Source organism: Desmodus rotundus, chromosome 11 (assembly GCF_022682495.2).
Source record: "Desmodus rotundus isolate HL8 chromosome 11, HLdesRot8A.1, whole genome shotgun sequence".
Taxonomy (NCBI): domain Eukaryota; kingdom Metazoa; phylum Chordata; class Mammalia; order Chiroptera; family Phyllostomidae; genus Desmodus; species Desmodus rotundus.
The window spans coordinates 39,878,497-39,904,937 of NC_071397.1; the positions used below are offsets into that span (position 1 = coordinate 39,878,497).

The 26,441-nt window shown below is 37.3% G+C and overlaps 1 protein-coding gene across 6 annotated transcripts in view; it reads left to right on the top strand.

Moving 5' to 3' along the window:
* Window positions 1-26,441, top strand: part of DOP1A (DOP1 leucine zipper like protein A) — a 136,128-nt gene that overhangs the window by 27,561 nt on the left and 82,126 nt on the right. For all 6 annotated transcript variants that reach the window (XM_071219622.1, XM_053913892.2, XM_053913890.2 and 3 more), the window contains exon 2: window positions 25,842-26,032. In XM_071219622.1, coding sequence (XP_071075723.1) covers window positions 25,895-26,032 — 138 coding nt within the window. In that variant the 5' untranslated portion in view covers window positions 25,842-25,894. The remainder of the gene's footprint in view (window positions 1-25,841; window positions 26,033-26,441) is intronic.

Consider the following 26,441-nt stretch of genomic DNA (forward strand, 5'->3'; position numbering starts at 1 on the left):
AATGATAATAAATTTAATAGAGAAGAGAAGCCAGCATAGTCTGAAAAAGAGTTGTGAGAGATATCAGAACATACAGTAAGAGTGAAGAGTCCTGAGAGCCAAGAACAAAGTATTAAATATGGCTAAGAAGTTGATTAAGATGAGGGGCTAGTGAAGTGACCATGGGCTTTGGCTAATGCATTTTGTATGGGTGGTTTCCTTAGGGGGATAGTGTCATAAGGCATTTTTGAGTGTGGTGAAAGGTGAATGGGAGATAAGGTAATAAAATAGTGAGTATGGAGAAATCTTTCTAAAACGTTTTGTAATTAGGGAGAAGAGAGACATGAATTGGTAGCCAGAGAGCTATAGGGGTCAGTGGGAGGCTGTGGATTTTAGGTATTCACCACTGTGGATTCCAGAGCTTGCCTGTAGGCTGAAGGAGAATGATCCTATAGAGAAGAAACTAAGCCAGGCGGTAAAAGACAAATACCATATGATCTCACCTATAAGTGGAACGTAATTGACAAAACAAACAAGCAAGCAAAACATAACTACAGTGAAATTAAGAACAAACTGACAGTAACCAGAGGGGAGGTGGGAGGGGAAAATGGGGGGAGGAAAGGGGGAAGGGTTTTCAGGAACATCTGCAAAGGACACATGGACAAAACCAAAGCAGAGTGGGGTCAAGGGTTGGGAAATGGGGATGGCTGGGGTAGGGGGAGTAGTGGTGGGGGAAATGGAAACAACTGTACTTGAACAACAATAAAAAAAGTTAAAAAAATGAATAAAAATACAAATGACTTCAAAAAAGAAAAACAAACTAGTACTGAAGAAACTAGTACTGAAGGAGAGTGAACCAATAAAATGCCTGGGAGAAGCCCTTGAGAAGGCAAGAGGAGGATGGGATCTAGAACATAGAAAAGGGTAGATAGACTTTTGATGGAGGAGGGTCTTTTGTTCCTCAAAACAAGAAGGAAAGTAGAGAATATGGGTATAGCTGGAGATAGGTTTGTAGATTTGTTGTTTGTAAGTAAAGTAAGAACATTCTTTTTGCTTTTGTTTTTTTAATTAAATTTGAAGCTTGGTGTGTAGCAATGATGGAGGAAAGGTGATGGCAGAGTTGAAAAGTTTCGAAATCGTGTCAGGTGGGTAAATTTACTAAGGAAACAATGGATTAGAACAGCATTGAGTGCCTGTTTGAGGTTCGTGTTTCACAAAGTGTAGTCAGGCTAGTTGTAAGACTTTTCTCCAGCATTGTTCTATTGCTTGGGTTCAGGCACCAAAAAAGCCTGAACTTAACCAAAATAGTTGAACTCAATCAAAATTGAAATTTTCCCAAGTAAGTATAACAGAGAGAGTAATAAAGAGACTTCCCTCCCTTGTCCTTAGGTAGGGTGGGTATTAGAAGGGAAAACCCTCACGAGAGTAAAGAGTGGTGGTTAAGAGAACTCTAAAGCCAGGCTGCTTGAGTCTAAATTCTTGGCTTTGCCATTTAGTTAACTATCACATAGTATTTCTTTGCCTCAGTTTCTTTATTTGTAAATGTGGATAATAATAATAGTAGTACTTACCTCACAGTCCCAAATAGGATTAAATGAATTGTAATGTGCAAAGTATTTCAATAGTGCCTGCGATTTGGTAAGCAAAATGTAAGGTTAGCTAAGATGCTGTTACCTTTGCTGCATCAGAAGAGGTCTTATCCTTAGAAAAAAATTAAGAGTAAAAGGTGGCAGGATATGCAGAGATAAGCCGAAGATCTGTTGATCACATATCTGTAGTTTTCTAGGATATATACCACTTAAAGGATTGAGATTAGGTCAAATCGGGAGAAGTACAGAGCATCAGGGTTCTTGTGGGTGGCCTCAACCAATTTTGAAATACCTGTTAGGTTTTGTCTTCTATCCATATTGTTAGCCCTCCAGGGAAGTTTCCAGTTATCTGGAGTAACTAGTTTTATAAGTTGGTTAAATAAATAAATTGCTAAAGATTATTTAGTGAAAGTGTCAACACTAAAACCCAGAACTTTTGAACAAAATGAAATAGGTTTGTTAATACTTGTCACATTCATTCATTAGATGTTAATAATTACTGAATAATAATTTTTTATTTAGTTAAAGTTTGAAAAAGTGATCTACTTTAGCATTTTTAAAAGTACGTTCTCCATAATCAACAGGTAGTGTTCTCTCCTCCCCCATTTTATGGTGCCTCAAATAATTTATTCATTTATATCTTGGGAGGTGATAAACCACTTGGACAGTCCCCAGATACACCTTTAGAATTAGATTATACTGAATATTGTTCTCTCTTTTCAGCATCTATTGATAAGATCATGTGATTTTTGTCCTTCATTTTGTTTATGTGAGATATTACATACAGCGATTTGTGAATATTGTACCATCCTTGCATCTCTGGGATGAATCCTACTTGATCCTGGTATATGATCTTTTTAATGTATTTCTGAATCCAGATTGCCAGTATTTTGATGAGGATTTTAGCATCTATGTTTAGAGGTATTGGCCTGTAGTTTTCTTTCTTTGTTGTGTGTTTACCTGATTTTGGAATTAGGATGATACTGGCCTCATAAAAAGAGTTTGGGAGTCCTCCCTCTTCTTGAATTTTTGAAATAGTTTGAAAAGGATAGGCATTAGTTCTTCCTTAAATGTTTGGTAAAATCACCTGTGCAGCCATCCAGTCCAGGGCTTTTGTGTGCTGGGAGTTTCTTGATTGCTGCTTCAATTTCACTAGTTGTTATTGGTCTGTTCAGCTTTCTTCTTCTTCTTGAATCTGTTTTGCAGATTGTATGTTTCTGGAAAGTTGTCCATTTTGCCCAGGTTGTCCAATTTCTTGGCATATATTTGTTCATAGTAATTTCCTAAAATCCTTTATATTTCTGTGGTATCAGTTTTAATTTCTCCCCTTTTGTTTCTGGTTTTATTACTTGCATCCTGTCTTTTTTCCTTGATTAGGCTAGTTAAAGGTTTGTCCATTTTTTTTTTGATCTTTTCAAAGAACCAGCTCCTGGATTAATTGATTGATTGAATTGTTCTTTTAGTCTCTGTGTCATTTGATTCTGCTCTGATCTTGATTGTTTCCTTCCTTCTATTCACTATGGACATTGTCTGTTGTTGTTCCTGTAGTTCTTGTAGATATAGGGTTAGGCTGTTTATCTGAGATTTCTCTTCTTTAGTTAGGCCTGTATTGCTATGAACTTCAGTCTCAGGACTGCCTTTGCTGTGTCCCATAGGTTTTGGGTTGTTGTGTGTTCATTTTCATTTGTTTCCAGATACTTTTTGACTTCTTCCTTGATCTCATTGTTGACCCATTCATTATTTAATAAGATGTCAGTCAGTCTCCATGTATTGGAATGTTTTCAAGTTGTTTTCCCCAAGGTTATTTTCTAGTTTCAATCCATTTTGATCTGAGCACATGCTTAATATGATTTCAGTTTTCTTGAATTTCCTGAGGCTTGTTTTGTGTCCTATCATGTGGTCTACCTTTGAAAATGTTCCACATGCATTTGAAAAGAATGTGTATTTTGCTTCTTTGGGGTGAAAGGTTATATACATATCAATTAAGTACATTTGATCTGGAGTATCTTTCAATGTCACAATATCCTTATTGATTCTTTGTTTGGAAGATCTATCCATTGTTGACAGTGGGGTGTTAAACTCCCCTTCTATGACTGTGTTGTTGTCAACATGTTTCTTAAAGTCCTCCAAGATTTTCTTTATATATTTAGGTGCCTCTATGTTGGGTGCATATATGTTTACTAGGCTTATATCCTCCTGTTGGACTATTCCCTTAAATATTATGTAGTGACCTACTTTGTCTCTCTTTATGGCTTTTGTTTTGAAGTCTATTTTGTCTGATATAAGTATTGCTACTCCACCTTTCTTTTCGTGTCTTTTGGCTTGGAACATTTTTTTCCATCCCTTCAGTTTCAATCTGCGTAGATCTTTTGTTCTGAGGTGCGTCTCTTGTAGACAGCATATATGTAGGTCATGTTTTCTTATACATTCAGCTACCCTATGTCTTTTGATTGGAGCATTAATCCATTTACATTTAAGGTTATTATTGACAGGTACCTATTCATTGCCATTTTTTACCTTTCCTGTGCCTGTCCCCTCTTCTCTTTCTTCTTTTCATGCAGTCCTTTTAGCATCTCTTGCAGTGCTGGCTTGATGGAGATGCACTTTTAGCCTTCTTTTGTCTGGGAAGCTCTATATTTTGCCCTCCATTTTAAGTGAGATCCTTGCTGGATAAGAGAAGTTTTGGTGTAGGTCCTTGCTTTTCGTTACCTGGAATATTTTATGCCAATCCCTTCTGGCTTGTAGTGTTTCTATTGAAAAATCAGCTGATAACCTTATTGGAGCTCCCTTGTATGTTACTAGCTGTTTCTTATTGTTTTAAGATTCTCTCTTTGTCTTTAAAATTTGCCATTTAATTATGATGTAGGAGTAGGCCTCTTTGGGTTCATCTTGATTGGGACCCTCTGTGCTTTCTGAACTTGGATGACTTTTGCCCTCAACAAGTTAGAGAAGTTTCCTGTCATTATTTTTTTAACAGGTTTTTCTATCCCTTGCTCCTTTTCTTCTCCTTTTGATATTCCTATGATGTGAATGTTATGTATCATGTCATCCTGAAGCTCCCTTAAACTATCCTCATTCTATTTGAGTCATTTTTCAGTTTGTTGCTTTGAATGGGTATTTCTTTCTACCTTGTCTTCCAGCTTATTGATTTGGTGCTCTGCTTCATCCATCATGCTTTTAATTCCTTTGAGTGTATTTTTCATTTCAAATATTGTATTCTTCATTTCTTCCTTGTTCTTACTCATAGTTTCTGCGTCCTTTTTTATACTGCTGTAATTCTAAGTTCCTTGTAGCTCCCATAAAGTTCCTTGTAGTTCTCACTGAGTTCCTTGAGCATCCTCATAATCATATTTTTTAATTCTATGTCTGATAGATTGCTTGCCTCAATTTCATTTAGCTCTTTTCCTGGGGATTCCACCTTTCCTTTCAATTGGGGTTTATTTCTTTGTCTCCCCATTTTAGGTGGCTCTTTTTGTTTATTTCTGCATCTCAGATTGCTCTGCTTTGCCTGCCTGTTTTCATAGGGTGGACTTCTCTGGTAAGAGTTCTGTGGGACTCAGTGGTGCAGTGTCTTTGATCTCCTGATCTTGATGCTCCAGGATTGCCCTTTATTCGAGTTATGTGGGCCCTTTTGTTGTACTTGGACTTTGATTATTGATGGCTCATTTGTTGGTGGGTTCTCCCCTTCAGCTGACTGACTGGGAGTCACAACACGCACCACGTCTTGTATGTTGTTGTGCATGTGCTGGTTAACAAAGCAGTATTGCCCAGAAAACCAAACCCAAGCCAGCCAAAATACCCCCCTACCACTTCAGCAATATTAACAGTAATTGAGCAAAGATTAATAAAGTTAGAGAGAGATTAAGAATACTATAAGATAGGAAAGAGGGACTATAGATGATTAAAAGAGAAAAATGATTTTGAGTGGGAAGAGGGAGGAGAAATAATAAGAGCAGGAAATAGAAACAAGGCAAAGCAAGGGAGAAAATAAAATTTAAACCATAAGTGAAACAGAAAAGGGTGATGGCAAATGGAATAAGAAAAGGGAAGAGTATACTATGAGGTTTGAAATAAAATTAAAAAGGTAGTGAACCAAAGGGAACAAAATTGCAGAAAAACCACAACAGCTTCCATAACAATGACAGCAGAGGAAAGATTGATAAAGTTGAAAGAGAATAAGATTATATGAAAGAGAGTATGAGACGTCTATAGTAAAGAAAAATGATTTGGGGAGGATATGTGGAGGAGAAAGAAGAGTAAAGAATACAATCCAGGCTAAGAAAGGGAAAAAAAAAATTCTAAACTCACATAAGCAAGGGCAGAAAGAACACAAAATGGAGTAAGACACGGGGAGAGTAACCTATGAGATTTGAAATAAGAAAAAATAATGAACAAATAGGAATACAGTTGAAGAAGAACTGCAGTAACTGTATTATCCATGCCAAATAAGTCACAACTTATAAGCGTGGAAAGGAAATAAGAATATTATATGAAGGGGAAAAGTAATGTGAGCTCACTAAAGGAAGGGAGAATGCTTTTGAGAGGATAGAAGGAGGAGAAATAGTAAGTGTAAGGAATAGGAACAAGATGTAGCTTGGGGGAAAATAAAATTTACAAGAAAAATAAGAAAAGGCAGGAAGAAGGTAAAATGGAGTAAGATAAGGTAAGGGTACAATGTGAGATTTGAAATAATAAAAAATAATGTAAATCTAGATAAAAAAATAAAAGACAAAGAGTAGTGAATTAGTTGGAATATAATTGAAGCAAAAGAAGAAATATTAAAAGGCTATGCAAAAGGAAGAAAAAAACAAACTGAAGTAGAATGAGGTAGAATTCGTCTCAGCAGTTTGGTGTTTGCCTTCTGACTTCTCTTTTTAGATCCATGTCCAGCTTCCTTTCAAATCAAGGTCCCAGGGTGGGTCATCCAACTTTTGGCAGCACCACTTCTACCACCTTCACCTGCCTCTAGAGGGAGCTTCTGTTTCTATTGGGTGAGTGGGACCCCTGGGTCTCCTCTGGGAGGCACCATTCAGTCTTCTGGGAGAATAGTGGGTATATTGCCCCTGTGCCTACACCACCCATCTTGGCCTGTCCCAGCTTATTTCCAATAATGTAAAGTTTCTGCTGAATTAGCTGTCCATTTCAAGGGAGGGGCCAATCTGTGTAAGAGAGTAAGCTCTTTTCTGCTTGGTGTTGATTGCAGCTCTGTGTGAGAGCTGAGGCTAGGCGGGGCCCTGATTCTCCCTTGCTGTACCTATTTCTGATCTCCCTGCCTTGCCGGACTCAGTGGAATAGGGCCCTAGGAACCAGTGTATTTTGTCTCCCTGAAAGAAGTTCAAAATAGGCCCTTTAGGCATTTCTCTTTCTATCTTTCTCGTGTGGATATGCACCCTGCAGTTGGTTCTTGAGCCTGACCTCCCTGTTCTGCAGATCTTCCCCATTGCCAGTGCTTTGGATCCTGCAAGAGGTGGGGGATGGGTATGCCCTTCCCTTCCCAGAAGTTGGATCTCCGCCAGGGAAGTGGACTCTGTCTGGCTGTAAATCTCAAGTGCTCAGCTCCTGCCTTTCCAGTTCCCAGCCCACTGCCTTCACAGCAGTCAGAGACCCACACACTCTCCACTCTGCACAGCCTCTACCTGTCATCTGTGCTAGACTGGGCCTGAGAAATCCCCTCACTGTGCACCTTTCTAATCTCTTCCCAGCTGCACTGAGTGGGAGGAAACCACGTCCTCAATCCTTTCCCCTTGCTAGCTGGGGAGTTGAACATGGGGTCCCTGTCTAGCACTCCTTAGCTACCCTTATAAAAAGTCTCTCTGGGCACTGCCACTACAACACTGAGTCACTGTCTGGGTTTCTGTACACACCACCTCTCCAAAAAGTGAGGACTCTCTCACGGTTACAACTGGCTGCTGTTAGCCCCCTCTACCCAACTCAGGTGTAGATAGGATCCTTCTCTCTCTGGCACTCTGCTGGTTAGCGTTAGCTGCTGCAGCTATGGTTGCGCTGCTCCCTATGTGTGTGTGTAGCCTGGATCTCCCCAACTTGGTGTATCCCAAGTCACTCCCAGCCTGGGTCTGGGGATTCTATGCCTTCGGAGGGAAGGGAACCACAAAGCTGTGATCTCTGACCACTCTCTCCGAGGCTGCAGGTACCACATATGGGGTATTTCCCCTTCGACCTATAAAATCTCCTTAGTGCTTTCTTTTTAAAATTTTTTAAAATATTTTTTATTGATTATGCTATTACAGTTACCCCATTTCCACTCCCCCTTTATTCCCCTCCAACCTGCACACCCCCTCCCACCCGCCATCTCCCCCTTTAGTAAATGTCCATGGGTTGTACATACAAGTTCTTTGGCTTCTACATTTCCTATACTATTCTTAACCTCCCTCTGTCTATTTTCTACCTACCATTTATGCTACTTATTCTCTGTGCCTTTTCCCCCTATATCCCCCTCCCACTCCTTCGCTGATAGCCCTCCATGTGATCTCCATTTCTGTAGTTCTGTTCCTCTTGTAGTTGTTTGCTTAGTTTTTGTTTTGTCTTTGTTTTTAAATTTGGTTATTAATAGCTGTGAGTTTGTTGTCATTTTACTGTTCATATTTTTTATCTTCTTTTTCTTAGATAAGTCCCTTTAACATTTCTTATAATAAGGGCTGGGTGATGACGAACTCCTTTAACTTGACCTTATCTGGCAAGCATTTTATCTGCACTTCCATTCTAAATGATAGCTTTGCTGGATAGAGTAATCTTGGATGTAGGTCCTTGTCTGTCATGACTTCGAATACTTCTTTCCAGCCCTTTCTTGCCTGCAAGGTTTCTTTTGAGAAATCAGCTGATAGTTTAATGGGAACTCCTTTGTAGGTAAATGTCTCCTTTTCTCTTGCTGCTTTTAAGATTCTCTCCTTATCTTTAATGTTGGCTAATGTAATTATGATGTGCCGTGGTGTGTGCTTCTTTGGGTCCAGCTTCCTTGGGACTCTGAACTTCCTGGACTTCCTGAAAGTCTATTTCCTTTTCCAGATTAGGGAAATTCTCCTTCATTATTTGTTCAAATAAGTTTTCAATTTTCTTGCTCTTCCTTTTCTCCTGGCACCGCTATGATTTGGATGTTGGAATGTTTAAAGAAGTCCTGGAGGTTCCTAAGCTTTTCCTCATTTTTTTGGATTCTTGTTTGTTCATTCTGTTCTGGTTGAATGTTTATTTCTCCCTTCTGCTCCAAACCATTGATCTGAGTCCTGGTTTCCTTCCCATCACTGTTGATTCCCTGTTCATTTTCCTTTATTTCACTTTTCATAGCCTTCATTTTTTCCTCAAATTGTGACCATATTCAACCAATTCTGTGAGCATCCTGTTTACCAGTGTTTTGAACTGTGCATCTGATAGGTTGAGTATCTCTTTATTGCTTAGTTGTATTTTTTCTGGAGCTTTGATCTGTTCTTTCATTTGGGCCTTTTTTTTTCTTTTTGTCTTGGTGCATCTATTATATAGTAAGGGGTGGAGCCTTAGGTTTTCACCAGGGCAGAGCAACACAGGCTGCCTGTGTTTTGACACTGTATGTGGAGGAGGTGTCCAAGAGGGAACAGTGCTGCTTGCTCCACTCTCTGCTGGTTTTCAGTCACTTCCCCCACTATCCACAATGGCTCTTCTGGTGCTAATTCCTGTGTGGGTGGGTTTGTGTACATTCTAGGACCCTGTAGGTCTCTCCAATGAACTGTCCTATGAGACTGGGAGTTTCTCCTGCTGCTGCCTCAACCAAGGTGTTTACAGTCAGAGGCTTTGAGGCTTTATTTAGCCGCACTGGAACCCTGGGTTGCGCCAGTCTATCCCCCCCCCCCCCCCCAGTTGTTTCTCCCAGTTTATCTGCACACAAATGTGGGATTGCCCGCTCTGCCAGCCACCACCTTGCCTGCCCTGGTCCTCCAGCCGCCTCCTCACCGGGTCTGCAAGCCACTGCCTTGCTGTGAGTCCTCTCCACCCGGATGCCCCTCCTACTGGTCTGGATGAATGTTTCTTCTTTAACTCCTTGGTTGTTGGACTTCCATACAGTTCAATTTTCTGTCAGTTCTGGTTGTTTTTTGTTTTTAAATTTGTTGTCCTTTTGGTTGTGCAAGGAGGCACAGTGTGTCTACCTATGCTTCCATCTTGGCTGGAAGTCCTTAGTGCCTTCTAAAGATGTTTTGAAGCATCTTCTGTACTCCTTAACTTCCATACTTCATATCAGCTAAGATTCCATTGAATGTTCAGTTTATTTTTTGGAAGATCAGCCAAGCGTCTGAGTTGGGGGCAAGAGCCAAGTGGACTTAGTTTACACCTACTTGGCCACCATCTTTGTAAAAAAAATCTATGGCTTTTTTTGTTAACAGCTACTTGTTTTATTTTTATGTTTGAAAAACACAAAACACTACACTAAGTGATATTTAATAACAGTTTAGGTTTAGTTTATCTGAGTTATACATTTGAAAGACCTGCAACTAAATTGTCAAGAGGGCTATAGATCAAGTCAGGAAAGCTACTTATTGAAAGCTCTTGAAAGAATTATTATAAATGCCGTTTTTACTTACCTTTAAGAAAAAATCAAGTATTTTTATCATTATTTATTTAATTATATATTTATATATTTTCAAGTTTCATAGTTATATTATTAAATGGTTTGTTATTGAGTCTACTGGGAAATAGATAATTTTTCTTTCAATTTAACCAAAAACTCATTTGATGGAGGTGATGGCAATGTTTGATTTCTTGTTTAGGTGATGGAAATTTTCTGTTTTTTAACTGTGGTGAGGAATCTTGGCTGTTGGAATGGTTTTATGGGTATATGCATTAGTCACAACTTATCAAGAATGTGTGTAAAATATGTGCAGTTTAATATCATAACAGAAAAGAACGTACATTTGGCAATGGCTCATTTTAATTTGTACACCTGAGACAATTAGAAATAGCTTAGTGAGGTTCTTCTGTTTCTCATTTTATTGCTGGTAAGTTCAGAGCTTTATCTAATGCTTAATTACTACTTAGTGCTCTTACAATTAGCATACTTGATTTTTAGTACCATGTTTTTATTGGTAATAATAGGGCAATAACTTTTAGAGCATTTTCTATGTTCCAGGTACTCTTTTGACTTTGATTTGTTCTTTATTTAACTTTGACAACCACTGAGGTACATATTATCTCTTTCTATAGATGAGGAAACTGAAACTTGTGCATTTGCCCAAAGTCATACAGCTGCTAAGGTAGTGTTAGAACTAGGATTTCTATTCCCATCTATCTTAACTTTAACCCCTGTGCGTGGAAGCATTGCCCTCTACTGCCTATCTTTTCATGGGCTGATGTTTCTGCAAAATACTCTTTGGTTCTTGAATATGTGTATTTTTTGTCATGTGCCACCACCTCTCTGGAGGAAAGGCAACATACAAAGTTCCCTTGATGCAATATGAGAACACGTTGTTACATTTGCATTGTGATCTAAGTGTGATTTGTGGGCCATTTACAAATTCCTTGTTAACTAAACATAAGATGAGCACAGAAATGAAACTTAAGTATTTAGAAACTTTTATAGCAATTTGATCTTGTTTCAGCAACTACTACATGATTTTATATTTTTTAGAAAAATACAAGTCAGCCATGAATTGGAGGGAGAAACTGACTCTTCACCACAGATAGTTTACCAGATAGAGTAATGGTCTAAGCCATTTTAAAAATTAAATATAGAAAACCATATCTGGGAACTAATTTGCATTTGTTATATATTGGATGAAAAATTCAAAAGTAATGCATCCCTAGACTTCTGTGATATACAATGAGTAATTTTATTGTATTTAAATCATTGAGGCATAACCAAATTTTTATCCTAGGGTTTGATGGGAAAAAAATACTGTAGTTCCCCTACTGATGAAACTTCTACAGTTTTTGATGCGGACTCTGGCCAGCAGTGTCCACAGTGTTGTGGATGAGATGAGACAAACTCACAAGGACTACCAAGACCTGTGGAAGAAAAAGGGACAGTACAGCCACTCTCTCAAAGGGAGAGCACCTTGACCACTCTCTCAAAAGTTGAGCCTTGCCCTGACAGGTTTTTATTGGCTTTATAATAGCATACATCAAAGAAGGTTTTCATTTATTATGCTCAGGTTTGTGTTAGGTGATTACTTTTTACAGATAACAATGGAAAGGATGTTACTGATTACTTCCTACAAATTAACAAGGAAAAAATTTTGTAAATGCAAGGGAACGATAAGAGTAATTGGCCTGGTTACACTTCAGTCCTTGGGAAAATTAGCACAGACTTCAGGAAGTTACTTTAAAGATATGCAGTAACATTTGTTGCTTCAACTCAGGATGAGGGAGTTTTAGCAAGAGCAAGTCTCAAAACGGCCTAGGTATAATGCAGGCCTGGTTTCCCACAGGAGAACCAATCCGTGAGTTTGGCGTCCTGTGTGCTGCCACATGTCTGTGGGCTTTCCAATAGGGCTGAGCTACATTTGCCATTGCCACGTGGATAGGTTCCTTATAGTTTTTTCACTTTTCTTTTTTTTTCAGTTTTTTCCTTTTTTTTATTTCTCAGCCATTTTAATGAAGTGTTGTTCTATCTGAGTGTTACATGTGTCCTATACTATGTGAACTCTTTTTAAATATTTAGAATTTTTTAAGCTAAATAAGTAAGAAAAGCTAAATTTCTTACCTGACTCAACTTTTTTTTTAGCTGTAAACACACACAAAAGTTATGAACTCCACAAACTTAGCTGGTTTATTTTTGTGTGTGTATACATTTTTGTAAGGTTAGTTTTTTTGTGCCAAATAAAAATATGTCTTAAGATATGTCAATTGAGTTAATATTGTTTCACAATTATATCATTATTATTATCCTGATTATAGATAACAAGCACTATTTTCATTGATAGGAATTATTACTCAATTGCTTTTCAGGTTCATCTGCTCCATGTATAAATATTACATATCTTCAAAATGGACATATCATATTATATCTTATACTAGAAATATTTCAAAGGAAAAAAATTGTCCCTGTCAGTAAAATTTATATATGTGCTTTATTCTACAACTAGTACATTTAGGTTTATTGATTAGAATTTAGTTATTTTGTACTATTTGTTTACACTTTCAGAAAATCCAATCAAATTGATTTTTTTCCTCTCAGTGTAATAAGGTTTTGCAATTCTGTCTTCTCGGATTTCTTAGAAGCAAATTTAAACATATTTTTATTTGTTTTAAGGTTCATTTTAACCTTCATTCCATATATGTCACTATCTATTAATATTTAACTATTACTTATTAATGACTTTAATTGTTTTAGTGTGTCACTCAGTGTTTTGTAGCTGAAATATATATTGCTGTGTGTGTGATTATAGTTAAATCTAGTTTTTTTAAATTTTAGAAACAATAGATTGATTATAAAACAGCTTCCAGAGTTTTTAATTTATTTCTCACCTTAACCACTATACTTAAACCACTGTGTATGAATCTAGCTTGATTCTCTGTATTGTAAGTTATCTACCAGGTAGCATAACAAATATATATAAAACATAGTTCCTGCTCTCAAAGACTTCTAACCCTAGTAGGGAAATTGATTATCCAACTCTTTTATAAAACAAAACCAGCAAGTATTGGTAAGGATGGGCAATGATGTGGAGAAAAGACAACCCTAGTGTGCTGTTGGTACAAATGTAGTATGGTACAGCCACTGTGGAAAACAATACGGAGTATTCTTTAAAAATTAAAAACAGAACTCCCTTTTGACTCAGTGATTCTATTTCTGGGAATATACTCCAAGGATCCCAAAACACCAATACAAAGAAAATGTATGCATCCCTATGTTTATAGCAGTGCTATTTATAATAGCCAAGATTTGGAAACAGCCTAAGTGCTCATCAGTTTATGAGTGGATAAAAAAGCTGTGGTACAGAGCTTCACACAATGGACTACTATTCAGCAGTAAAAAAGAAAAGCTCTTACATTTTGCAACAGCATGAATGGACCTGGAGAAAATTATGTTAAGTAAATTAAGCTAGTCAGTGAAAGAAAAATACCACATGATATGTGGAATATAATGAACACAAACCAGCTAACAAAATAGTAACAGACGCTTACATATATAAAACAGACTGACAGCTACTGGAGAGGAGGAATGGGATGAAACATGGTGAAGAATTTAACCAAAGAACATTTATACAGGATAATATGGGGATTGGTTCAGGGAGGGGAGAGGGTAGGGCTGAGTGGGGAAAGGGAGAAAAAGCAGGAGCAACTGTAACAGCATAAAAAAATAAAAATATGATTTAAAAAACCAATTTTGAAATGGAATTTAAGATTATTTTCGATTCATTTAAGTTTTTATTTATCTTGAATTTCTAGGTACTTCAGAATACTCCTTTGTATTTGGTTTGCTACTGTTGAGTCCAGAACACAAAGGAATGATGATAAAATTTATATCAAACTTTGTATAATTGTAAGTCCCTAGAGTCAATTATCATAATTTTAAAGAAAAAAATAGACTTACTATCTTAAAGGATTTTCCTAATTTCATACTCACTTCCATGCCTCCCAGTTGGGAATGAAAGTATCATAAAATCCAGAATACTCTTTAGTCAGCACACAAACATAGTGTTTGGCCAATGGTATACTGAAGTGAATAATTTCGTATTGTTAAGTGACTCTATATTTAAGGTGATTTTTCTCTTCATAGAAGTGATTTAGGGTTTATCATTTTGTCATTGAGGTAGAGAATTGAGAAGTTTGTTTTGCCTCATTTTGGCATAACCTTAACCAAGAAAATTTTGATTTAATAAATTTAGCTTTTTCCCAAAACTCAGATGGAAATTATGACATTTAACAGAAATGTTAGAAAAGAGATCCAAGATGGCAGAAGAGTGAGTGGAAGTTACACTGGCCTCTTCCCAGGACCAATCTGGAATTACAACTAAGGTGTGGAGAAGTCATCTGGAATAAACAACTGAACAATAACAGGAGAGAAGCCTTACAACCATGGACAGACAGAAGAAACAGATTCACCACATCACTAGTAGGGAGTGCAGAGGAGACACAAGAGGGCTGGTTGTGCTCTCACAGGCAGCAGCTAAAGTGCTGGAGGGATATTTCAACAGCCATGGGGATCCCCCTGAGAAGTGTTGGGTCTAAACCCCAAGCTAGGCTCCCCAAAAAGTACACAGATAACACTCAGTGGTGAAAAGCGTCAGGGTTTCTCTCTACCATAGACAGATGGCTGGAGACACAGAGAGCAATTTAAATGGCCAACATATAAATTTTCATATGCAGCCACTTACCCTGGGCTCCATCAAAGGGGGTGGTGGGGCAGAGTGGACTAGAGACACTTGAGGAGTGACTGGGGATGGTGGCTTTGGGGAAAGAACTGAGAGAGTGGCTGCCCGGATCCTCATGCTGAGTCATGCACCATACTGCCAAAGCCATCTTTCTCAGGCAGACCACTCCCCTCTGATTGGCATCAGCCTGAGGGGAAGCAATAGCCCAGCCCCCAGGAGTTACTCTGCCCCACCCTTGGAGCTTAAGTCTGAATGCTGAGTGCAGAGTGACATGATTAACAGCTGAAGGAGTCAGCCACAGACAGTAGATCTCTGGTAGTCTGGAACAGGCTGCCTGAAGCCAGACTGTGACACCATCTGACATCACCAGAGGTGGACCCAGAAAGAAAAAACAGTGGTAAATACTAGATGCTACCAAGACAAAATCCACCGTGGTCTTCTCCATGATTTGTGATACTTTCTTTTCTGCATAGTTTTTTAACATTCATTTCTTGTCCTTCAAGTTTGCGCAGATTAAGTCACTAGATTTTATGTTATAGTTTATTTCAATTCACATATTTTGCTTCTCCCTTCTCTTATCCCATTTTACCTTCTTCTTTCCTCTTACTATTTTTGTTTTAAATTTTGTTTTCTCTCTTGTTACAACTTGTTTCCATTCCACACTCTTATTATTTCTCCCCCATCAAGCCTCTTAAAACCAATTTTCTTGTCAATGATCATTTCACATTCTTTATCCCACTCTTAAAATACCATGGTTCTCTCTACACCTTTAGCAAATTTTGCTTGTTGGTTGTGGATAGGGTAGTTGTTGCATTTTTTTTCAATTTTATCTCTAGATCTTCACTGTTTTTCTATTTCAAATATCAAATTTTACCATTCCTCTCTCCTACTCCATTCTGTCTTCATCCTGCCTGTTCTTTTTTTTTTACCTCAGATTTTAACTTTTCCCTGTCTTAGCCTGTTTTTTTTTTTTGTTTTTGTTTTTTTTTTTTTCGGTTTTCTTCCCTCATCCTGCCCTTTCTTTTTTTCATCTCAAATTTAATTTTTCCCTATCTCACCCTGGTTTTCATTCCTCACTCTTACTATTCCCTCTCCCTCTATCATGTCAAAATCACATCCATTTCCTCTAGACATCTCTTAAGCTTTTTTCCTTTTTTCCCTCTTATTCCCATTGCACCTATATTAATCTTAGCTCATTTGTTGTTGATAGTGCTGTGGTGGATCATTTTCTCCAATTTGGTTCCTTTTTTTAAAGATTTTATGTATTTATTTTTAGAGAGAGGGGAAGGGAAGGAGAAAGAGAGGGACAGAAACATCAATGTGTGATTGCTTCTTGCACGCCCCCTACTGGGGACCTGGCCCACAACCCAGGCATGTGCCCTGACTGGGAATTGAACTGGTGACCCTTTGGTTCACAGCCCGCACTCAGTCCACTGAGCTACACCAGCCAGGGCTGGTTCCTATTTTAAAAAATTATTTGTTTTCCTTTTTCTTTCTCTCACTTTATTTTTTTTTAATTTCTGTTTAAACCTAATACTGTATGATTTCCTTCTCTTCACTCTGTCTTTTTTATTCCCTTTTTTTATTTGTGATGTAAATTTTACTTCCTCTTTTTGCATTGCTCCAATTCCCTACTTTTATTAGTGCCCCTTCCTCTATCCTCCCAAAATCATTTCTTTCAATCATCTCATATTCACTTCTCCTTTCTTATAATAGTCTTAATCTCTTTACACCCTTATTAGTACTGGTTCATTTGTTGTTGATAGGGGGATTGTGGATGGGAATTATTTTTGAAAGTGTAGGTTTGTTTCCTGAGCTGTGTGGTTGTGTCTGGCAGCACCTGCACAATAGCATACAACATATGGTGGGTGGAGTGACCCTCAGTCAGCCAAAGAATGACCCAACCACGATCAAAACCCAGTTACATCCTGAGAGCCAACATAAATGGCATAAAGAGCATCCCAAGAAAATCAAGTTCAGGAGATCAAGGAGACTGCACCACTGAATCCCACAGGGCTCCTACCATAGCAGAGACAGGGAGTCACACCACAAAGACAGGGAGTCAAAGCAGATCAATTTAAGAAGCAGAAACAAACAAGAAGAGAATCCCCTAAAATGGGGAGACAAAGAAACAGGCTGCTGTCAAAAGAAAAGGAGGAATCCCCAGAAAGAGTGCTAAATGAAATAGAGGCAAGTAAACTATAAATCATTGAGTAAAAACAGTTGTTATAAGGAAGCTAAATGAACCCAGTGAGAATTACAGAAAACTACAGAGAAGCTACAAGGAACTTACTGTGAACTACATCAGCATGTAAAGGGACATATTAACTATCAACAAGAGTTAGGAGGAAGTGAAAAATATAGCTTCTGAAGAACACAGTAGAAGGAGTTAAAAACAAACTAGATGAAGCAGAGGATTGAATCAGTGAGCTGGAGGACAAAGTAGAAAAAAATTCCCAGAAAGATCAAGAAAAAGAAAAAAGATTCAAAAAGAAGGAAGAGGGGTTAAGGGAGCTACAGGGCAACATGAAACATAATAATATCTGTATAATAGGGGTTCCAGAAGAAGAAAGGAGCAAGGGATAGAAAACTTTTTTGAAAACATAAAGACAGAAAACTTCCCTAATTTGTTGAGAGGAGAACATCACACAAGTCCAGGAAGCGCAAAATGTTCCAATTAAGATGAACCCAAGGAGTCCTACTTCCAGACATATAGTTAAAATGGTAAAATTCAAAGACAAATAAGAATTTTAAAGGCAGCATGGAGAAACAGGAAGCCTCATACAAAGGAGTTCCAGTAAGGCTAAGCAGCTGATTTCTCAACAGAAACACTATATGCCAGAAGGGAATGGCAAAAAATATTCCAAGTAGTGAAAAGCAAACGCCTGCAACCAAGACTACACTATACACTAGTCAGCAAGGCTCTCATAAAATGGAAAGCAAAATATGGAGTTTTCCAGATAACAGAAGGCTAAAAGAATACACATCCACCATACCAGTATTGCAAGACATGTTAAAGGGGCTGCTTTAAGAAGATGAAGAAAAGAGACAGAGAGGAACACAGGTACCAAGGGGGGAAATGGCAATGATTAAGTACCTATCAATAATAACCTTACATGTAAATGAGTTAAATGTTCCAGTCAAAAGACAAGGTAGCTGAATATAAGAAAACATGACCCACACATTGCTGCCTACAAAGACCCTCCTCAGAACAAAAGATGTACATACCGAAAGTGAAGGGTGGGAAAAAATATTCCAAGCAAATGGACAGGGAAAAAAACCCAGGGAAGCAATACTTACATCATACAAAATAGTTTTCAAAACAAAGGCCACAAAAAGAGACACAGAAGGACACTTCATAATACTCGAGGGTAGAATCTATCAAGAAAGCATGCTCATTGTAAACATTTATACACCCAACACAGGAGCACTAAAATATATAAGGAAAATCTTGGGGGAGGTCAAGAAAGATATAGACAGCAACACACTTATAGTAGGGGATTTTAATACCCCACTGTCAACAATGGATAAATCTTCCAAACAAAGAATCAACAAAGATATTATGGCACTGAACAATGCTCTAGATTAAGTGGACTTAATTGATATATACATAAACTTTTATCCCAACAAAGCAAAATACACATTCTTTTCAAGTGCACGTGGAACATTTTCAAAGGTAGACCACATGATAGGACACAAAACAAGCCTCAACATATTAAAGGAAATTGAAATCATATCAAGCATTTTCTCAGACCACAGTGGCTTGAAACTAGAAACCAACCTCTAGGAAAAAACTCAAAAACAGTCAAATTCATGGAGACTGAATAACATGTTATTAAACAATGAATGAGTTAACAATGAGATCAAGAAAGAAATCAAGTAGTTTCTGGAAACATGAAAATGAACACACAACAACCAAGAACCTAAGGGATACAATGAAGGCAGTCCTGAGAGGGAAGTTCAGAGCAATACAGGCTAACCTAAAGAACATAGAAGATTTTCAAACAGCTTAACCCTACATCTACAAGAACTGAAGGAACAAGAGAAAACAAAGCCCAAAGCAAGTAGAAGGGAGGAGATAATCAAGATCAGAGCAGAATTAAATGACAGAGTCTAAAAAGAACAATTCAAGAGATAAATATATCCAAGAGCTGGTACTTTGAAAACAGAAACAAAATCGACAACCCTTTAACCAGACTCATCAAGAAAAAATGAGAGAAGACCCAAATAAATAAAATCAGAAATGAAAGAGGAGATATTACAACAGATACCACAGAAATATAAAGAATTATAAGAAATTGTTATGAATAACTCTATGCCAAGAAATTGAAAACACTGAGTAAAATGGACAAACTTCTAGAAAACTGAATTGAGAGGAAGCACAAAACCTGAACAGACTGATAACAGCCAGTGAAATTAAAGCAGTAATCAGAAATCTCCCAGCACACAAAAACTCTGGACTGGCTGGTTTCACAGGAGAATTTTACAAAACATTTTAGGAAAACTAACCCCTGTCCTTCTCAAAATATGCTGAAAATTTAAGGAGAGCAAAGACTTCCAAACTCTTTTATGAGGCCAGCATCATCCTAATTCCAAAACCAGACAGAGACACAACAAAGAAAGAAAACTACAGGCCAATATCATAGACACTAAGATCCTCGGCAAAATATTGGCAAACCGCATCCAGCATTACATTAAAAAGATCATATAGCATGATCAAGTGGGATTCATCCTGGGGTTGCAAGGATGGTACAATATTCTCAAATCAATAAATGTAATACATCACATAAACAAAAGGAAAGGCAAAAATCACTTGATCATATCAATAGATGCTATAAAAGCTTTTGGTAAAGTACAGCACTCGTTTAGGATAAAAAAACTCAGCAAAGTGGGAATAGAGGGGGTGTACCTCAACATAACAAAGGCCATATATGGGATAACTACAGCCAATATCATACTCAATGGGCAAAAACTAAAACCTTTCTCCCTAACATCAGGAACAAGACAAGGGTGTCCTCTTTCACCACTGTATTCAACATAGTATTGGAAGTTCTAACCACAGAGATCAGGCAAGAAAAAGAAATAAGAGTTCTGAATTGGAAGGGAGGGAGTAAAACTTTCATTGTTTACAGATCCCATGATAGTGTACATAGAAAACTCTATAGACTCCACCAAAAAAACTGCTTAATGTAATAACTGAATTTGGTAAAACAGTGGGATACAAAGTCAGTATTCAGAAATCAAAGGCATTTTTTACACCAACAATGAAACTGCAGAAACAGAAATCAGGAAAAAATTCCATTTGCTATAGCAATAAGAAAAATATACTACCTAGGAACAAACCTAACTAAGGAGGTAAAAGACTTGTATTCAGAAAACTACACAACACTGAAGAAAGAAATTAAGGAAGACACAAAGAAATGGAAGCATATACGGTGTTCATGGATTGAAAGAACATCCTTAAAATGTCTGTACTACCCAAAGCAATTTATAGATTCAATACAATCCCTATTAAAATATGAATGACATGCTTCACAGATCTAGAGCAAGCATTTCAAGAATTTATATGGGACTATGAATGACCGTGAATAGCCTCAGCAATTTTGAGAAAGAAGAACAGAGTAGGAGGGATCAGAATGCCTGATATCAAACTATATTACAAGGCCACTGTAATCAAAATAGTCTGGTATTGGCATAAAAACCGACTCATAGGTCAATGGAACAGAATAGAGAGCCCAGAAACAAACCCATGTGTGTATGGTCAATTAATATTTGACACAGAGGGCAGGAGCATAAAATGGAGTAAAAATAGCCTCTCCAACAAATAGTTTTGGGAGATCTGGGCAGGTACATGCAAAAAAAAAAAAAAAAGAAAGAAAGAAACTTGACCACCAACTTGTACCATACACAAAAATAAATTGAAGATTGATAAAATACTTAAATATAAGTTGTGACTCCATAAAAGTCCTAGAGGAAAACAGAGACAGAAAATTTTCAGATAGCCCACACAGCAATATTTTCACCGGTATGTCCCCTAGAGCAAGGGAGATAAAGGAAAGAATAAACAAATGGGACTACATCAAACTAAAAAGCTTCTTCTTGGATCCAACTTCTTTGGGACTCTCTGAGCATCCTGGACTTGCAGGTCTAGTTCCTTTACTAGATTGGGAAAGTTTCCCTTATTTCCTTATTTGTTTAAATAAGCTTTCAATGTCTTGCTCTTTCTCTTCTCCTTCTGGCACCCCTATGAAAGGCAAGGACCTACATCAAAGACTACTCTATCAAGCAAAGCTGTCATTTAGAGAGGAAGGGTAGATAAAGTGCTTGCCAGATAAGAAGTTCCATCATCACCAAGCCATTATTATATGAAATGTTAAAGGGACTTATCTAAGAAAAAGAAGATGATGAAACATTATGAACAGTAAAATGACAACCAACACAACTATCAACAACTGAACCTAAAAAACAAAAACTAGGCAAACAACTAGAACAGGAACAGAATCTCAGAAATGGAGATCACATGGAAGGTTATCAGTGCGGGGGTGGAGGGAGAGAATTGGGGGGAAAGGTACAGAGAATAAGAAGCATAATTGGTAGGTAAAAAATAGAGAGGGGGAGGTTAAGAATAGCATAGGAAATGAGAAAGCCAAAGAACTTATGTGTACAATCCATGGACATGAAGTCAGGCGGGAGGAATTCTGGAGGGAGGGAGAAGGGGTTGCAGGGCAGAGGGGGATAAAGTGGAGAAAAATATGGGACAATTGTAATAGCATAATCAATAAAATATACTTAAAAAATAAAAAATCTTCTGCATGGCTAAAGAAACCATCATGAAAATGAAACAGGAACCAACTTTATGGGAGAACATATTTGCTAGTGATACCTTAGAGAAGGGTTTGATCTCCAAAATACATAAAGAACTCACAGGATTCTACTCCAGGAAGACAAACAACTCAATTAAAAAATGGGCTAAGGGCCTGAACAGACACTTCTCCAAGGAAGACATACAGAGGGCCCAGAGACATATGAAAGAATGCTCAGCATTACCAGCCATCAGAGATGTAAATTAAAACCACAATGAGATACCACTTCACACCAGTTAGAAAGGCCATCATTAACAAATCAAGAAACAACAAGTGCTGGAGCGGTTGTAGAGAAAAGAGTCCTAGTGCACTGTTGGTGCAAATGCAGACTGGTGCAGCCACTGTGGAAAACAGTATGGAATTTCCTCAGGAAACTAAAAATGGAACTGCCTTTTGACCCGGTGATTCCACTGCTGGGTAATCCCTTAGGGTATAATTACCCTAAGAACCCTGAAATGCCAATCCAAAAGAACCTATGTACCCCAATGTTCATAGCAGCACAATTTACAATAGCCAAGTGTTGGAAGCAACCTAAGTGCCCATCAGTAAATGAGTGGATCAAAAAACTATTGTATATTTACATAATGGAATACTACACAGCAGAAAGGAAGGAAGGAAGGAAGGAAGGAAGGAAGGAAGGAAGGAAGGGCTCCTACCCCTTGAGACAGCATGGATGGATCTGGAGAGAGCATTATGCTAAGTGAAATAAGCCCATAAGTAAAAGACAAATACCATATAATCTCACCTGTAAGTAGAACACAATGAACAAAACAAACAAGCAAGCAAAGTATAACCAGAGACATTGAAATAAAGAGCAAACTGACGGTGGCCAGAGAGGAGGTGGGAGATAATGGGGGTAAAAAGAGGAAGGGTTGTCAAGGAACATGTGTAGGGCATACATGGACAAAGCCAAAGGAGGGTACGATTGAGGGTGGGGGATGAGGATAGAGGGGGTGTGGGGAGTAGTGGGTGGAATATGGAGACAACTGTAGTTGAACAACAATAAAAAATAAAAAAGTAAGAGTATCCTACAAGTATCACACAACAAGAAAACAATTATTAACCCTTGCTAGATGGGTCAGTTGGTTGGAGTGTCATCCCATACACCAAAAAAAGGTGATACCTATTATTAGTCGGGTCACCTACCTAGGTTGCAGGTTTGATCCCCAGTCAAGGTGTGTATGGGAGACAATCAATCAGTGTTTCTCTCCATATCAATGTTTCTCTCTCCCTCTCTCCCTCTAAAATCAATAAAAGCATGTCCTGTGGTGAGGATAAAAAAAAAGAAAGAAAAGGAAAAGAAAATAATTATCAGACAAGAAAAGAGTATCAGATTGATATCTGATTTATTTTCAAATTATGCTCAAATATAATGGAAGAATATAATAAAATTCTGAGGAAAAATAATTGTGACATTAGTTTTTCATCTAAAAATAAAGTACAAAAGTAATTAAAAAAATCGCTTTTTCTGTTGCAAACAGTTTTTACTAATATAGGCTGTGTTTTCTAGAATAATAATTCTTAAACTTTTTGAGGGTTATGTAGAAAAATATTTTTACAAATATTATTAAGGTAGTAGACTTACCTCCCCCCAAAAATGTAATATATAAATTTTGTGTGTAATTTGAGGAATTTCACAGATCTATGAGGCCTATTTTATATATGTATTTCTTTATTAAGATAACATACATACCATATAATTCACCCATTTAAAGTGTGTAATTTAGTGGTTTTCAGAACATGCACAGAGTTGTGTAACCATTCCTACACCCAATTTTGAACATTTCTATAACCTGGAAAAGAAACCCCATTCTCATTAGGAATCACTCTCCATTCCCCCCCTTATTCCTGCCTCCCACCTCCCTAAGCAAAAACTAATGTACTTCTCTATAGATTTGTCTATTCTGGACATTTCATATAAGTAGAATCATACAATATATGTTTTTTGTGAAAGGTTTCTTTCACTTAGCATGTTTTCAGTGTTCATCTGTGTTGTAGCATGTAGTGGTACTTCATTCCTTTTTATGGTTGAAGAATGTTCCATTGTATTTTATTTATCCATACATTAGTTGATGGACATTTGTGTTATTTCCTGTCTTTAGCTATTATGGATAATTCTTCTTTGAACATCCAAAAGTTTTGTGTGGACATGTTTTCATTTCTCTTGGTGCATATCACACACCTAGCAGTGGAATTGCTGACTCATATAATAATTCTATGTTTAACCTTTTGAGAAGTGTCAGACTATTTTCCAAAGCAGCTTCACTGATTTACATTCCCACCAGCAGTGTAGAAGGTTTCCATTTCTCCATATCTTTGCCAGTATTTTTTATTGTCTTTTTTATTCTAGCCATCCTAGTTATGTGAGTATCTCACTGTAGTTTTGAATTTCACCCTGGTGATTAAGGATGTTGAGTATCATTTTATGTACTTATTGGCCATTTGTATGTATTTGGAGAAATGTCTACTCACATCTTTTGCCCACTTTTAAATTATTTGTCTTTTTATTGTGAACTTATAAGAGTTCTTTATATATTTCAAGTTCATTATCAGAAATATGGGAGATAGATGTTCTTCCATTCTGTGAGTTGATGATGTCCTATGAAGTACAAAGGTTTTTAATGTTGATGGAGTCCAATTTAACTGTTTTTTTTCTTTTGTTGCTTGTAGTGCTGTCAGTGTTATTTCTAAGATTGGCTGGCCCTGGGTAACAAAGATTTAATCCTGTGTTTTCTTCTAGGGGTTTTATAGTGCTGTTACATTTAAATCTGTGATCCACTTTTGTGTAGGTGTGAGGATGGAATAAACTTAATTCTTTTACAGAAGTGTGGGTATCCAGTTATCCCAAAACCATTCGTTGAAAAGACTAGTTTTACACCATCCCTCTCCCCATTGAATTGTGTTAGACTCCTTTTGAGACCCATTCTTAGACCCTCCTTTGGTTCCATGAACCCAGCTCCAGGGAAAGTTTCAGAGTTAGTTAACTAAGTCAGAAAGGATACCAAAATAATTGCAGGAGAGGCTACACTGGTTTCTAAGTTAAGCATCAATTAAATCCTGTTACTACTCTGTGTCAGTTATCTATTGCTGTATAATAAATTACTCCCAGACTCAGTGGCCTAAAACAGCAGCTTTCTGGAGATATGAATTTGAGGGATGTAGCTATGTAGTTCTGGCTCAGGTTCTCTCATTAAGTTACAACCAAAGTGTTGGTTAGTCTTGCAGTCAAATCAAGGTTTGCCTGGGGCTGGAGGATCTGCCTTTAAAATGGTTCATTCTCAAGGCTGTTGTCAGAGAACTTCAAGCCCTTACTGCAGGAACTAATCCATAGGGTTCTTGGAAGTGTCCTCATAACATGGTGGCTGGCTTGCTGGCTTTCCCCAGCACTAGTGATGGGAGGGGAGGTAGGGCAGAATCTGGAGTGCATCTATGATATAGTCTTAGCCATTATACATTGTCATTTCTGCTCTATTATTTTCCTTAGAATTAAGTCACAAAGTCCAGCCCTAGGGGCTGAAGGATTAGGTACCACTTTTTGAAAGTAATATCAAAGAATTTGTGAATATATTTTAAACTACCACAAGTACTTGTCATTTTTATTAAAATTAAGAAATTAAGGTTTAATTTCAAAGAGCTGGTGTTCCTTCATACTATATGCTGATTTATTGCTTAATAAAATAAGATAATCTCCAAGTCATTCATTTTTTCTTTTTCCTTTTTCATTGTGAATGTCCTTGATGTTTGCAGTCTAACCAGTCTTAGTGTGTAGGATCAAAACAAAAGAAAGAGCTATGTATATCAGAAATGTTTTATCAGCAAATATGACAGGGATATAGGATGATTTTTAAATTGAAATATAGAATATTTCCTACTCCTCTATATCCCTAAAATCTTACAGCCATTTTTCCAGTTCCTAGGAGGAAACACATAATGAGTTTTCTTTAAAGCTGTCTTTTAATACTTCCATGACCCTGCATAATAGCTGACCAAAGTATTAACCTCTTCTAATTTAAGTAACATTTAAAAGTTAGCAGTTAACTTTGAAAAAAGAGCATCTGAACCCATTTTAATACTTTACTTGTAACTTTGGTTCCTCCTGCAAAATTCTTTTGTAGGTAATGATTTTACATGATTTTGGACCTGGCCTCTAGTGAGACACTGTGGGAGGATGAACACAGAAGAGCTGGAGTTACTGAGTGACCCAAAATATAGAAACTATGTAGCTGCAATTGACAAAGCACTAAAGAATTTTGAATACTCCAGTGAATGGGCAGATTTGATTTCAGCACTTGGAAAACTTAATAAGGTATGTGAGTCTCATCCGTATCAGAAAAAGTAGTACAAATCAGTAATCTGTGTCTATGCTTATTAAATTTCTCTAAATCTTGAAGTAAAAAATTTGAAAACATAACTAAACCTCAGAATTAGTTTTGTTACTGCTATTTTACTTCATGAGTTGCTTGCCTGTGTAGTCAGGCATATTTTTAAGACCAAAACAACAAAATTATAGTTGTTGTTATTGTTACCTATAAAAACACATAAGGAAGAAGCACACATGCTAACCATAGGACTAATAAGTGTCTGTAGTTGAGCACCACATAGGGTTCTGGAGTTCATGGCAACAAAGTGAAAATCTGCATGTGGAAAGCAGTAACATGTTCTTCACAAATGGTATGTAACAGTAAGGAAGCATTCTATATCCCATCAAACCATAA